Source organism: Lonchura striata, chromosome 9 (assembly GCF_046129695.1).
Source record: "Lonchura striata isolate bLonStr1 chromosome 9, bLonStr1.mat, whole genome shotgun sequence".
Taxonomy (NCBI): Eukaryota; Metazoa; Chordata; class Aves; order Passeriformes; family Estrildidae; genus Lonchura; species Lonchura striata.
In genome coordinates this window covers 25337072-25353480 of record NC_134611.1, presented here as the reverse complement: position 1 = coordinate 25353480, position 16409 = coordinate 25337072, and the positions used below count along the sequence as shown (strand labels likewise).

General features: G+C 38.1%; 1 protein-coding gene across 2 annotated transcripts in view; it reads left to right on the top strand.

Annotated features, from left to right (window-relative positions):
* Positions 1 to 16409, top strand: part of NR5A2 (nuclear receptor subfamily 5 group A member 2) — an 88870-nt gene that overhangs the window by 47886 nt on the left and 24575 nt on the right. For both annotated transcript variants that reach the window (XM_021547296.2, XM_021547288.2), the window contains 2 exons: positions 2365 to 2484; positions 13321 to 13468. In XM_021547296.2, the coding sequence (XP_021402971.1) occupies positions 2365 to 2484; positions 13321 to 13468 (268 nt within the window). The remainder of the gene's footprint in view (positions 1 to 2364; positions 2485 to 13320; positions 13469 to 16409) is intronic.

Here is a 16409-nt window from a genome sequence, read left to right as displayed (position 1 = left end):
TAGCATCTGCTGCCCCACCATCTTTCTTAAAATGGAAATAGTAGCTGCATCTAAAAATCTTCTGCAGGCAACACGGTGTTTGGGTTGTGTATAGAGCTGGTTATGCTATCCATTTTATGGGCTTTCACTGGTTAAATTACAGTGAATACAGAGGAGCAGACTTTCTGAACCACTAGCAGATGTTCACTGTGCTAGTTTTGTGAGGCTTGTAAAACAGCAGGAACAGACTATGTGCAAAATAATTTTTTGTGATTTTGCCATCTCGCACTGTTCTCACAGCACTGGCTCGATAATGACAGGATAAAGCTTGGGAGGTAAGCTTTGATTGTGGAGTAGCTGCTGTTAGGATCTTCAGAAAGGCAGACCTGTAAAGTGTAGTTTGTTTTCAAAAGCCTGTGGCTGAGACAGCTGGCTTACATGGGAAATACAGAGTCATTTATGGTACAGTCAAGTGCTTGACCTCTTACTCAGGTATTAGGTGTTACAATATGGATGCTGAAGGTTTAAAGTCTCTCAAAATTTGGTTTCTTTGGATGTAATCTGTGATAGCTTTGTGTGAAATGGTAATTTGGGTTAAATTATCCTGTTATCATGATATCTTTGATTTTTGTGATTTTTTTCAACTCCTTTTTGTTCAGAGGAGAAAATGATCAAATAATTGTTTCATGTAAAAAGCAAGATTAACAGAATCTGTATATTTCAAATATATTTTTCAAATAATTTAAACCTGGCCCAAGTGTATTCATGTGGTGATTTACTGTCCTCTCTTGAGCCAACAAATCATTTAGTTGAAATAGTTTTGTAGTCAAATACATGTTGTAGGCAGAACAAGAGATTTTTAATACCAAATCAGCCTTGCTCTGTATCTGTGTGGAAAACATGAACGGCAGCACACAGCCTCTTGTGCCTTTGAAAGGGAAGACAAATGGAAGAAGTAAAGATTTCAATGTTTCAGATGTTAAAGTCTGAGCTATGTGGCAAATGACTGGAAAGAGAGAGACAATAGTAGGTAACTTTCAAGGTGACATTACAAAAATCTATTACGAAGAAAAGTTACTTCCTTCTCTACTACACAACTAGAAAACAAGCCTGAAAGAATAAAGTTCTAAATTTCATTTGGTCATATTTGATAAAACTTGAAAACATCTAGTGCATTATCTAATCCAGCTCATGCAGGATTACTCCTTGTAGTGTGGTTTCCTGTGTATGACAAAATCTAGTTCTAGAGCAATTAAAACTAGATTTATAGCATCTACAGCATTTTTCATTTGTTCAGCAATTACTATCTGTGCAGGTTCTTAAGAGTCCTTTCAACTGCATAGGTGCTATTACCACTCTGAATTGTAGCAAGGCTAATGTATGCACCTATCAACCCTTTCAGGGCACCCATTTAAAGTCAAAAATTTCGATTTTTAAAAGAAATCAGGAAGCTCAGTAAGAATAGGTTCAGAGGATATTGATGTCTACCATGACTTAATTTCATAGTCTATCTTCCAATAATTTGTGATTTTTTTTTCCTCCCACTTCCTTGGAAATCCTAAATTTTTTTCAGTCTTTAAGTGAAGAAGACTGAATGCAATCTAGTTGCATTTAGAGTCAGTTTAGTGATAAATTTCTTTGTCCTCTAAGACATAGATCCCAAATAATTACAGAAAATCTTAATGTAGGTTCCTTGTGCTGGGTGCCCAGTATGTTCCTTCTGTTTCGAAATCCACTCACACATGTGTCTTGCTGCTCACCACTGACTTGTGCGTTGCCCTTTCTTGCCCTACGAGTGACATCCAAAGCTGCTCAGCTTCTGTTCATTAAGAAATGTTCTCTTTTCATAGCACCAGAGCCATTTGTAGAGAGTTTTTTAACCTCTCTTCACATTTTAATTTGCAAGGGACTGGTCTCTGACTTGGGCCTCTGGAAGCAATAACACTTGTGAATCTGCAGATTCCTTATTATTTCCAGAAGCTAAGGTTTAAAATGAGGAATAGGAGAAAGTTCACATCAGCATTATTTCTTGCTGTTCTTGTTTTGGGTAGAAATAAAAACCCATTGCCATAAATATACAGTTATTACTACTTGGCATAACAATGCAAAATTCTGCTTTCCTAGAATCTAATTTCTAGTTTTGCTTTCCTAGAATCTAATCAGGAGTAAGCATTCTGTACATTTCACAGGTAAAGGCTACAGCAGTGCTCTGTTTATTTGACTGCAAACAGCAATTTTGGGCATGAATAGTTCTAGACAGCATCTCTATTCTCCTGATGTCAGCCAGCTGTGTGGAGAGGTGCCTCCCTAGTGTGATGTCAGACTTGCTCCCAGAGTCACCACTGACTCCCATGTCACCAATGTTTGTGTTTGTTTTCTTTACAGGTTGATGACCAAATGAAGTTGCTTCAGAACTGCTGGAGCGAGCTCTTAATTCTGGATCACATTTACCGGCAAGTGGTACATGGGAAAGAAGGCTCCATCCTTCTGGTTACCGGGCAACAAGTGAGTGTGTGGTCAGACAGAAATAGCCATGTCTTGTTTTTATAATCATTTGCAAAACAGCAGGAGTTTCACTAGGTCAGAAGCACTACTGTGTTCTCAGAGATCCTTCATAAGTAGTGTAGGTAAAATCAGTTGTGCACTCTGTTTCTAGTCTGCTGATCACAGATAAATGTAAAAAAGCAGATATAATCATCAGCACTTTGCTTTTCAAATACTTCAGTAATTGTGTTTCTCAAGAAGTAGTAGGGCTAAATGGTTTCTGACAACAACCCTGCCAAACCTAATGCTTTAGGTTTAAGCATGTATTGTTTTCTTCCCTTCAGAATTGTGACTTACTGAAAAGAAGCACTGGCTGGGTCAGAAATCTAGAGAACCTGCTGCTTACTACCTCAGAAATACCTTGATTTTAGAGACGTGTGAGAAACTGGACTGCTGAGATATCTAATCACAGGAAAATTATTCTGTCCATAGGCTATAAAAGCAGATAGTGTCTAAGAAACTGTCTCAGGGTATGCAGTGTGCAGTTTCTGCACAGCTATCAAGGGATAATTTTCTTCATGTGTCAGATACAAGGATCTCCCAAAATGCAAGAGCTATAATGTAGTAAATATTAGGGAAATTGTGAGAAAATACAAAAGAAATAGAAAGTTTTGTCTCCACTATGCTTTCCAAAGCACAACAATCTTAACAGTAAAACAAGAACCTTATTCCTCAGATTGTTATTCTGCTTTTAACACAAAGAAAAAATAAGAGAGAGTATCAAAGAAAATCAAAGTGTGCCTGTACATTATGTTTCTGTCTTGAAGTGAAAACAAATTATGTCTCTTTGGTATTTAAGTAGCTGCAAACTTAACTGCCTCAATTTATACACACATGGGAAAGAGCTTCTTTTCCTATGCTACACCATTTGTGTCTGCATGTTGTGGAATCTGCTTACAGCTTTAGCTACAATTTTAAAGCTACAGCTATTTCTCAACACTAAGAAGAAATACTTGTAAGAATCAGAAGGATTCTGATTCTCCTGTTTGCATTTGTGATTAAGAAGTCTACAGTAGAAGGGAGAAATTACTCACTTGTTAAAGAAAGGAATTGGGAAAACTCAAATTCTGTCTATAGAACTGACTCCTGCATTTCATGGAAAGACACTAACCTATCTCAAATATCAGCATCAGCAAAAGTTAGTTTAGTTGCATTACTCTTGATTTCTATTAGTGCAATTGAGATGATGACTGATTCCCTTTCCAATTCATGCTTTGCAAGACAGACAATTTTACTGGAAATTATTTCATTTACCACATAGGTTGCTTGTTTATAAAGCTATAAGTACATTGACAGGTTTCTGTTCCTGAGAGAACTGCTAAATTAGTGTCTCCTTTGTTATGTGATTAGCACTGTTTTAAAGGTACTGAGTGCCTAAGTCCCACTGAAATCATTAGAGGTATCTAACTACCCTTAAATTCCAGCCATTGTCCCCATTTTCCCACAGTAGTAATTTTTACCTCATTAGCCACTTTTATCTTTTCTTGAAAATAAAAACCCCAGCTGCACATGATCTCAAGGCAAAGCAGAATGTTTCTTCACTGTTGGACAACAGGTAGCAGGATGCTTATTAAATGTACTGCTTGCAAATCAGCAGCTGAACTGGGAAGCTGTGCATTTCCAGGCAGTCTCCAACTAGGTTAAAACCTGCCTATATTGGAATGACTGCATTAATTTTTCCCATTTTTGTAAACTAGTCTTAATACATCCTTCTTTGAATCCAGCTTCCCTTTCCTATGTCAAAATTTGTCCTTTTGAAGTTGGTGCAAGCACCCCCAGAGTCTCCTAACACCCTCTTTACTTTCCTCTTTGCACTTAGGCTAAGAGCAGGAGTAGTATGATTACAACAGCAACAAGAACTCTACAGTCAGTCCTTTTTCCCATTTCACAACTCCTAACAGCTGCAGAACATACTGCCATGGATGTATCACAGATTCTCTTTGAGAAACAGGGAGACACTAGACCTGAATTACAGAGTCTGGCCGCTGTTTCTGAAATCTCCCTGTAATGCCCCTGTTCTGTCCCAGTGTCACTCAGCTCTGGCTGCAGTGGATCCTCGGTGCAAAGGCAGATTGTTTCCAGGAGCAGCACCTGCCCTGCTGGGCTGTGCATGGCATGTGCTTCACACAAAGGCTGCTGGCAATCGAGGTGCTGCAGCAGTGCCAGTGTTGTGCCACTACATGACTTGTAGGCAATTTCTGCATCAAAAGCACTTACTTCAAACCAGCATCTTTTCAAATTATTTTCATGGGTAAAAATCATTCCTTGAAGAAACTCTTTTATGGACAAGGCTGGGTGAGCTAACCAGAAGTTTTAAAATATCTAGAATTGCCAAAGCTACAAATCTTAAAATCATAGGATAATCCAGACTGGAAGGAATTTTAAGGAGTCCCCAGTCCAAACCCCTACTCAAACCAGGTTTCTCAGGGTTTTGCCCAGTTGGGCTTTGAAAACATCCAAGAATGGAAACTGCAAAATTTTGTGAAAATTTTGTGTGCAGCCAGTACCACTGCCTGACAATCTCCATGGGGAGAAAGTTTTTCCTTTTTCCTTAGTTCTCCTATGAAGTTTTTGGTTTTTTTGTTGGTTTTTTTTTTTTTCCCAACTTACACCCAGTGCTTATAACTCTCCTCTTCCTTGAGCCCTGATGCAATGCAGATCCCAGGAGATCTTGTTAGGACAGACTGAGGTAAAGGGGGCACTGAGAACCTCAGCCTGGTCTGTGCTTGCTGCCACAAAACCACCATCTGAATGCAGCTGCAGTACCACATTTTCCTGGTTTATCCCAGAATAGCAATTTAACATTCCTTGCAAGCTTCAACTACAGCTTTAACCCCTTTTTAACATTATCACTCCGTGGCAGTAGACATGGACGGTACTTCTACATCACCCATCCTGAGCCATTCCTTCAGCTTCAGCTGCTGTGCTCTGCTTTTGCACATCCCTGTTCAGTAGTGAGTTACTTTTTAAGACAAGTTGATCCAACACAACTGTCTCTTTTCCTAACTATCAAGGTGGTCCATCTTGGAAGCATTGACTCAGACTGTTGCACTCTTAGACACAACATCTGTTCAAATGTATTTATGAAAGGACAATTACAACTGTGTCTGTATACTCTGTAACAACTGTAAAATAATTCTGGGAAGCCACCCTTCCAGACCTGGGCATTATGAGTCTTTGCTAGTGCACCATTCCTGCATACTTTCTGATTACTGTCCTGATCCTTTCAGTTCCCACAGAAGAGACAGGGAAAAATCATGCCACCATTTCATAAAAATTAGTTGATTAAGGTGTGGAAAGCACTCTGACACTTCTGATGAAAAGTGCTGTAGATGTTTTTATTTCTGCTACCAGCAAAGCACTATGAGCAAAATTACAGTCAATCACCTGGCTTTCAAAGATAATAACTTTAAACTGAGGACCTGAGCTAGATTGCCAACTTTATTACCTGAGAGATCAAGATTATTGACACAAGTTAGCAAATTTAAGACCTGAGAAGCCTCACTCCTTGCTTTCTTTAATATATCCCACCATAAAAGCTACTCATAAACACTGTCCTCTTTACAAATCACCATCAAGGTGGAAGCTGTAAAGGGGGAACTTGCCATCACTTAATTAGAATATACCTGCTCTCTCCACTTATAGACTGCACAGCCTCTGTTCCTCAGACACAAAAGCCAAACTTTATCCAGGTCCCCAGGGTGGTACCACTGTCAGTGCTGTACTAGGTATCTAAAAGGGGCTAGTAGTTAGAAGAACACTTGATAATTTTCAAACACACTGGCTCAAAACCCATTACTTTAGGGCACTCCTATCACATTTCCATATATCTGCATTTCCTTCAAGCCACTGACTTATGGGTTTTACTCAGTGTCAATCCACTGTTCCCACTTTGATGGGGAAAAGGTGCAGTCAGCAACAAACTAGTAAGCTCTGGCCCTTGCATAAAAAGAGACTGTGGGTTTTTTTATTGTATTTTGTTATTTATTTGGGGTTTCATAAATGAAGCTCTTTTGTCTGTATGTGTTTCAAGAAAGCACTTTTTTCAGATCATTACAATTCCTCAGCAGTTCGTCAGAAACAAGTTCCTCCCTGTGCTGCACACTTCATTTTCTGCACTAAGTACTGCCCCTCAGCAGTAGCAATTACCATTTCAAAAGGAAATAAAGTAGCACAAATGCATTTTACAACTCTCAAAATTTCATAATAGAAAACAGCTAAGGAGTGATTTGCAATGTGGTGGTTAATTGTAAATCATTGCCAATATGCTCTCCACATGCTGAGTTTTGTAGGCTTGCCATGTAGCATGTAATTTTAACAGACCATTTCTAATTATAGAATTCTAATTCCTCCAACTTGAGCACTTTCTCCTTGTGTCTTCTACATGTGCAATACACTGCCAGCTTCCAAGACCCAGCACACATAAGCTAAAGCTCTGCACAGAATATTGTTGCTTGTGCACCTTCCTGCAACAGTCAATGCACAACACATGAATTGTAGCCTCATCTGCTCCCTTTGTTCATACCTAAACTCTGCTCACGGTTGCCAAATATTCTCTCTGCTGAGCTTGGCCAAAGCCTTTCCAATTAAAAAGGCCATCCAATCATGTGTCTAAATCTCAGACATTTTTGAGATTGTTGAAACTATTGATTTAGTTGAAGTCATCACACAAACGCATCTTTACATCTGGATTTCTATTCTAAAGCATAGCATCAGAGAAAGAGCATGAGATCTTGCTGGTGTTGTCAAGAAAGATCACCCTTGCAGAAGTATCACTGAAGTACAAAAGCACAAGAGTGTTAGAGGAGTGGCTGCAAAGGACATCCACAAGTCATAGGTATAGAAAGCTCATGGATACCTAGTGGAAACCTATTACTTCTTATATTTTTGGAAATTAGTATCTTTTTCCCATTCAATTTGTGTTGTGGTCAGTGAGGCTTCATAGTTGTGGCGAGCACAAAAGAGGTATTGGCATTTGAGGGCCAAATCTAGAAGTACTTACATCAGTAAATAAACACAGGATTTGATTCAAGGAGGATACAAATGAGGTCAAACAATCATTATTTCACTATTCAGTATAGTATTAGCTTTTTTTCACAGTTCCTTATTCTAGTGGTTTCTGCCTAAAGGAAAGTAAGGTTGTGGTAGTTGCTAAAATGGCCTTATGAAGATATGAAGATATTATGCTGGCTGCTCCTTAGGGATGAACTAGATGTGCTCAGTTAAACTGGGTAAAACACATCAAAATTCATTTATAACCATGAAAGGCCCTGAATTCATGTTTTTCCGAATATTTGTTACATATTTTGAGCCTTTCATGTAGCTGTGAACATACCTATGAACAACCTGATCCTAATTCACATGTACTTTGCTGTGTTTCCATGAAACCATCATAGCACTACATCTTTAATCTAAAATCCCTGTTCCAGTAAAAGTTCATGGAGAGAGCACCTGACACAAATCCTTGAACACCAGAACTCTTCCATTTTCCACACGCTAACTCTGTTGTCTTCATGGGAAACACATTTCTTTTGTATTTCATACACATGGGTCCCATCTGCAGGAAAGAAAACTAAAGTTATTTGCCTGGAATCTGGCAGCATTTCTTCAAGCCTGTTAGTTCTTCAAACCAGTCCCATGCTAGTGAACTAATCTGTCAAAACAAACTCATGTAAAATCCCATAGCTGATTTTAAGCTTGCCCAGCATGAAAGACAAAGTTGTTCAGAAAATCTATTTGAAGAAAGCAGCACATGAGTCTGTCCCAACTGCCTACTGGAGTAGTGATAGTGATGGGATCCAAGGTGAGCATATCCAGCCTTGACTACACATAGGTGGGAAAGGATTTAAAACAATAGAGCAGAAATTTGGGTAAAATAAGAGGGTCTTGAAGGGAGAATTGATTTACATGTTTCAAAGATCCTGAAGAAGCAGTTTGAGTTAACACAGCCTTGTGAGATGTTACCCAGACATTCACAAAAATTTTTCCAGTGGTTCTCTGTCTTCTGATAAACTTTACAGAATATCAAACACAGCAGTGATTTTTCTGTCATCTCAATATTTAAAAAAAAACCATAAAAGTATATTATAACACTTTGGTTAAGAAATGGATTCTACTTTACTCTGCAGTACTTTGGAGTGTTACTATTTGCATATTATAGTTAATTATCAAGCACCATATCATCCTAGGGGAAAGAGCCACTGGCAACTTAATTCATTATCTTCTATTATTGTGTCTCACATTAAAATGACAAGCATCTTATGCTGCATAAGTCAACAAAATTTTAATTAATATATCCAAACCTGATAACCAGCAGATACACACATATCTGTGGGTTTTGTCCATTCTGAAACCTTCTCAATTTTTGTATGTAGGCACCTCTTCAAAGTGTTTTCCATGCTTATTTGCTTAGAAATGTAACAGAAATGTTGTTTTTAATGGAAGAATTATTTGAAATGTTAAAAATGAGTTTAATAACCACAGCAGTTTCCAGTGAAACCTGTCTCTCAGGAAACAATGGAACGGTTGCAATAGCAAATGAGCTTGTTTGCTGTATGTTTGCTTGTATGCTTCTGAGAAGAGACTCATCCACCCACTGAGCATCCACTGGAGCAGGGTCAGGGCTCAGGGACCCAGGGCAGGTCAGTGTGGGCCAGCCAAGGCGGGGGCACTGGGGGAGCAGCTCCCAGCAGCCAGAGGTGCTGGCCAGGGTTGCACCCTGTAGACCAGGAGGAGCAGGACGCTCCCTTTGCTGCCCCTGGGCACCCACTGCCTCTGCCTTCGGACCCCAAGCTCACAGTAGTCTAATTTACTAAATCCAATATGAAATCAATCTTTTATTAACTTGGACTGCCTTAGTCTGCTAGGTTATACTGAATAGAGCTACAGCAGGGGCTTTATTCTTTACTTGTGCAATTCCTATCTGGCTGAAAGGAATGGCATTCAGGGGTACTTAGCACCTGGCACCACCATGAAAAAGTAAAATCACTCTAATCATATTCTGGATATAATTTCAAGCTTGTTGAAGCATTGAAAGGGATGGTGCAGTTCCACACAATATTTCCCCATGATACCACAGTCATATTCTAGAAATCAAACACTCCTTAATTTTAGAAGAAAAAGGGAACTTTATTCCACCATTAACTTTCGACTGTTTTACAAGCACAGAGGTGATACCTGAAGCCACCACCTGATTCCACCAGAAAAATTACTGAGCCCAGTAATTTGTCTTCAAACTTCTTTAATTACCATGAAACATCATTTGCAAAACAAAAAACCACAGGTGCTCCCTTTATTTTTGGCCTTCAGCCACAGCATTTATTTAGCCCAGGGTACAGGAGGAATTCCCACTTCTGTTTGTTCAGCCATAACTTCAGCCCATTGTTGTACTTCCAAATTAGGTTATGTGGAAGCTCTGACAAAGCTGCCGTTTTCAAAAAAGCCAAATAACAACCTCAACATCAAAATCAATGTGAAATGTAGTAGTATTAATTGGGATGCAAGACTATTTTAGTAATGGATTTGATTTTATTAAATGAAATCAATATACAATATGAAGTAAAATGTACAATATAAAGTAAATGCTAAGACTTCATTATGCAATTAAGCATTTTGCACAAAATCCGAGCTGGTTTAATCTTTGTATTTTAAAATTGCTTTTAATCATGTCAGAAGGTAAAAGAATTAATACACATTTTAGTATCAATTTCTGTATAAAGGACCAAGCAAGCAGAACAGTGTAGTCTTTAATGTGACCACTTTTTCAGAATAGACATTAACTGAGGCTTTTTCATGCACAGTTGCTTTTGTATAAACTGATTGACACCTTTGGGGGTCGTCTTTCCACTGACTCATAATTTTGCTCACTCTTGAAAAAAGCCTTCTGCACACCTACTATTCTCTAGTTAAAGCTGAAAATTCAACTCATCATATTTACACAATTAAAAAAAAAATCCATTCTGCGTTGTTTTTAATTGCAAATCCTACTCAAGGGACCAATTCTCCTGCTTAGGAGGCAGCCCTGTGCCTTCTACTAGAGAACCAACTGCAGTCAATTATGGTAATGAAATGTCAATAAATATAAAAATTTAATACAGCCTGTTCCTGGTGAGTGGCAGATGAGGACTTGCCTCCCAGACAAATTTGCTGGTGCTGCAAATATTAAATGCACCTGAAAGAGGAGCAGGTTGCCTGAGAGCTCTCCAGTAGAGGGATGCTGGGAGATCCAGGCATCTACTGGGTTTTTCCATTATGGCATAATCGGCATATGCACTAAGGCCACTGATATTCTTGACATTCAGACATCTTAACTTCTTCTTATGAAGTGAGTAGCATATTTTCCCCACAAATTGGAAGCTCAGTAAGGGATTTGGAGCTTTTTGCCTCCCTCTTAACAATTACAAAAGAGATATTAAGTTATGAAATTTCATATTTATATGTGACCAGTTTCTCAATACAAAGTAGTTGAACCATAGCAATACATTAAACTGATCTTTGAGTAAAATATATTTGAGGTATTATATAGATATATATATATATCTCATATATATATATATATATATATATATATATATCATATTATATAGATATATATACATAAAGAAATATGCCTAAATGCATCTATAGAAAGAGTGATAAATAAGAGATGAACTAGCAAGTACTTTTTGAAAGATGGATAAACTGGGGTTTCTAAAGATCAGATCATAGTTTTGCCACAGATTTCTTTGGCCCTGAGTAAGCAATTTAACTTCACTTCTTCAAGTTTCCCCAGGTGTAAAAGACAGCAATAATCTACCTCACAGGATTCTTCAGCATAATCCACTGATTTAATTGAAGCATCAACTCAACTCTAACTGCTCCAACACTGCAAAGTGTTGTTATTCTTAACCTCCATTCAAAAAGTGTAACCTCATTTTTCTTGTGCAGTTACCTCCAGTTTATAGGGAGCAATAAGAGTAGTATAAACACAATCTCTTATTAAAAGTCTGTAACTAATTAATTATATTAAGGTCATTACCACGAAAAGTTAATTTTCATTTATTTTATCATCTTTCTATCTTTCCTTGCTGAAATTTTGTCAGGTTAAAAGTATGGGGTTTTTTCTTGTTTTATTGCTGTTTATACTTGAGTGAAATCAATTCAGTAGTTTTAAAGTAAAGTAATTTTTAAAAAATTAAAAATCTAAATACATGTTACTTAATACAGTTTTTTTTAAAACAGGATTTTAAGGCATCAGAACCTGGAAAAACAAAATTTTGCAGTATTGGCTTGTTTCTTGTCGTGATACATCTCCTTTATTAAATACTTTATTATGGGAAACCTTAGAGATAGGCTGAGAGCATTGATTCCATTAAACAAATTACTAATCCAAAGCAAGTACTTACCGTGTTGGTTAGTCGTAATTTACAGCTAGACTTCACTTAGATGAAGTATGATTAGCAATTTCCCTGTTGTTCTGGAGGCTCCTACAAAAGAAAGGTGATGGTAATTTTGAAAATGTGCCACTGACCCATTGAGGTTTCAGCCAGTTGTCCAGGAGTGGTTCTGTGGGCAGCAAGCAGCACAGCAGGCCATGTCCATGGCACAGTGGCACTTGCAGGGGATGTGGAGCACTCTGATGAAAAGTGGGCTGAGCACTGAAGCTGAAGCTGCTGTTCAGGTCACTTCAGTTCTGATACAGCAGTTACACCCTGCTCCACACCAAGCCATTGCCCTGTCCTGGAGCCAGCCCACCCCAGACCTCCTTTCACCTTCCCATCACAGCGTTCCCACAGGCTGTGCCCTTCCCCACTGGTCACCATCCCATGACAAAGCAGGCACACCTTCAGAGTGGCAAGGGCTGGGGCAGTCTCCTGCATGGAAGCATCCCTGCAATGGGCTGGCATTAGCCAGAACAGTTTCAGCATGCTGGGCTTGGGGAGGTTGCCCAAGGTTCAAGGATCACCCCAGGATGAGTCAGCAACGGCAGGCCTTAAGTCTCCGGTGCTTGTGAATTTTCCCTGTTTGATTAAGTGTTATTAACTCCAGCTTTCCATTGGATCTCTGCATACAAGGAAAGCTCCCAGGCAGGTCAGCCTGCCCCGAGAACATTGGGCAGCACGACAGGCAGCAGAGCCCAGAGCAGCACCACCAGTGTCCCTAGCCCAGGGGAAGGAGCTCTGTGCACTGTGGTCACTGCTGGGGACAGTGCAAGGGCAGCTGGGCTGTCACACACCTGCCACCCCTCCTTCCCTGCAGGGCAGCACTTGCCTGAACAAGTGATTTTGTGTAGCTGAGAACAGCAACCACCCACACAATACCTGTTTCCTGTAGGAATACACCGACATTTCAGGGCCTGAATAGATGTTTCTGGCCAAGTTCTGGACACGGACTGTTTCCCATGAATATCATCGTGCCCCTCTGCAGCAGTACAGCCAGGGTAGGCACAAAGCTCACTCCATCAGTCGTTCTCTGCAGGATCATACTATTACAATGAGAATAGGGGACACCAAGTGAATAAAACTTAGATGTGGACAGCTACCAGTGTCATATATAGCTATTTAAAGCTTCTAAAAAAAAGCTAATACAGACAAACCAGCACTGTGATGTCATATACCATTAAGATAGATGGCTTAATGTTATTTTCAATATATACCATTGTGTTAAAATTGGTTTATATATAAAATCATCTAGACTTGGTAACATAATTAAATTAAGAGTGATTTCTATATTCAGGAGTATCCTGGTTGTATGTTATTGCTTGAAACATCCCAAAGTGTGGGCATGACAACCAGATAGGAATACAATTCTCTTTTACAGGTGGATTATTCTGTAATAGCATCTCAAGCTGGAGCCACCCTCAACAATCTTATGAGCCATGCACAAGAACTGGTAGCAAAGCTTCGTTCGCTGCAGTTTGACCTACGAGAATTTGTCTGTCTCAAATTCCTGGTGCTGTTTAGTTTAGGTAGGTACACTCTCATTAATCTTCATACTGATTGTTTTTTCTAAAAAGCATTGAAAATATTTTGCTTTTCTTCAATTTTTTGTGAAACACATGATTTTGAAATATGTTTAATGACGTTCGCAGTAATCTGAGAATAATGTTTTAATTATCAGCTGCAGGAAAATTTTGTATAAGGATTAAAAGTGTGATTCCATGGAAATTACTCCTAAAACCCACAAAATTTTATGGAGTATTATAAACCTTCTGTATTTTGGTATGTTAATACTGAATTTTCCAGAACAAGGATAAAATTCTACTAGACATCCTAGAGAACAGTGGAAAATAGAGATTGCCATGTTCTTCTGGGATATCAAATACAGTTATGTAAAGCACATGGAGTGGGGATATGGTTGAAATTTTCCTCTTATTCAAGGGCATCTGTGGTAAGTATAAACAATCTTCTTTGCATATGATGGCTGTCACACTGTAACCCATAAATCAGGAATGTATCTCATAGTTTTTTAAAAGTGAAAGGAACTCCTGAAGTGCAAATTAATGATAATAGCTTTAGGACAGATCTGGCTAGGAAATAACCTTTAAAGGGAAGATTGTTTTGTACTAGTGGAGAGGACAGAATGGGAAAGATACCTATGCAAGACAAATTAGTTAAACCAGTGCCCTCCAATAAATCAGTTGAGAAAAATCACTGGTGCCAAGAATAAAAAAGATCTTAGGGAGATGGATTCCTATTGACTTCATGGGAAGAGATTTTTCTACCTGTCCTCTGTCTCAGGTTTGCACTTTGTTGTAAAGTTGGTCTAAATGAACTTTGCCCAAGTGAGTGGCTTTTTTCTGGCAGACCGCTGAAAGGAGAAACTTATAAATAAGGGCAGACCCAGCCATGCCTCCATAGCAAAACCTCCTGTTTTACTGAAAAGGTGTTTTTGTCTACAAAGACATCAGGTGAGCCAAGGACACAATGAAAGATACCAGCAGTGATGACATTTAGTAATGCTTTCCTTTCATTTTCAGTTTTTAAAAAATTCTGTAAATTAAGTTCTAAAAATAAATTATTGTGATACAATTGCAAGTAGACTAAAAGAGACACTTTGTTCACACTGTAGGTCTTAATTACAGTCTTAAATATATCCCTCCTAGGTGTTACAGAATTTGAACCTGCTTGAGAAAATTTTAGATAAAGCTCCCTTTAAATGTAGGGAAGATAAAAGACCAATACTTCAGAGGTATAGGGGACAGAACACGAAGAATGTAGAAAAGATTTTACAAATTATAATGAAATTAGAATGATGCTAATGGAATAGATCATTCTGAGGTATGTCCATTTTGAATCCTAGAAAGAGATGATGGATTTCCTTGGTAACTATTAACATTTTGTATTCAGGGCTTCATTGCTTGAATATCTTAAATTCAGAGAAGTGAAAGCAAACCATCTGTTGCAGAAATTATGTTTTATTAATTAATCTGATGGATAACAAGAATTTATATCTCCTAATTCCTCATAAGTAGATTTTTCAGTCATTATACAGTGGCACAAATAAAGCCTGTAGCTTTCTTCTTATAAAATATTTAGCAAATTCATGTCAGTTCAGAAACATTTTAAATTAGCTGAATAAATGAAATGCATTTGGAAAATTCTCACATTTAGGAGGGTTTTTATTTAATGATTTTCATCAGCTGTTCTGGTACTTTTCACTGATTTAGGAATCATTCTCACACCTCTAGCTCTTCTATTTGTGCCAGGTACTATGCTCAACTTCTGAAGCACTTGGGTAGGAATAGCCTGCAAACTTGTACCAAGCCAAGTTAGCCAGTTTTTCTCTCATTTATGCTACTATAAAACAAGCTAATTTTGCTGCTAATAGGAATCTTGTATTCACATCACTTGCATGTAAAAGTGATGTAGCTAAGACCCGTCCAACACCTTTGAAATCTATTCGTTCATTATTTAGCATACTGCAGAATTCCATTTACTAGTAGTCAGAGCTAGATGTTACTCTGCAAAGAGTAAAATGTAAAGACGTTACACTTGACCCACAGGAGAGAGGCAAATACTTAATTAAAATGATTGAAATTACAAGATTGAAATGAAAAACACAGATACCCTTTCCAGCTTAGTACTTAAGTTTCTGCCCAAAAGAACAAATGAATCATGTAGCTGAAATTAATAAGACACCTCACAGCCTAAGAGCAAGTCAGATTTAGAAGACATTGAAGTGTCTAACAATGCTGGTAGGCATTCAACAGGGCTGTCAGAAGTAGCTAAGCATCAAATTCTACATAAATAACTAGGAGCAATTATTCTACCTAAGTATCTAGGTTCATTTAGCACATACCTACATCTCCTAGGCATCTCTACAGAAAACTGGTCTTAATGCCAATAATGTATCACTTAATAAAAAATATTTTTCAAAAACCTCAGCTGTTGACAATCTGGCCCTGTAATGTTTAATGGAATAAAAAGTGCTTCATAACATAGCCTTTTTACGTTCCTGAGGCTGTTCATATGAGTGTTAACCAAGCCATTGGAACCTTTTACTTTTGTTCTTTAGTCCAGTACTTGATTGAAAAATAAATGTTTACCATAAAGCCTCTCAAAGGCAATATGAAGTCATTAATCCACATAATTAATTTATTGAGAAGAAGGTGTTTGCTTTTTTATAACTGTATAGATATGAGACTGCCTTGTAAAGCTGTTTGTTATTCATGGCTGTATCATCCTGTCTGTTTCTCTAAAAGACAGCTATCTCCTTTAGGGCAAAGAATCTGGTCTCTGCCTTTTTTCTTAACATTTCAGAAGTGATTATCTTAGTAAACTAACAGTAAAGCCACGTTCAAAACCCAAAGTAATTTTTCAAAATAGAACTATATCAGTTTTGCTTGCAAGATTTTAAATTAAAGAGGTAATTGTTCATTATCTACTCGCAAGGAGTTCTAAAGGGTT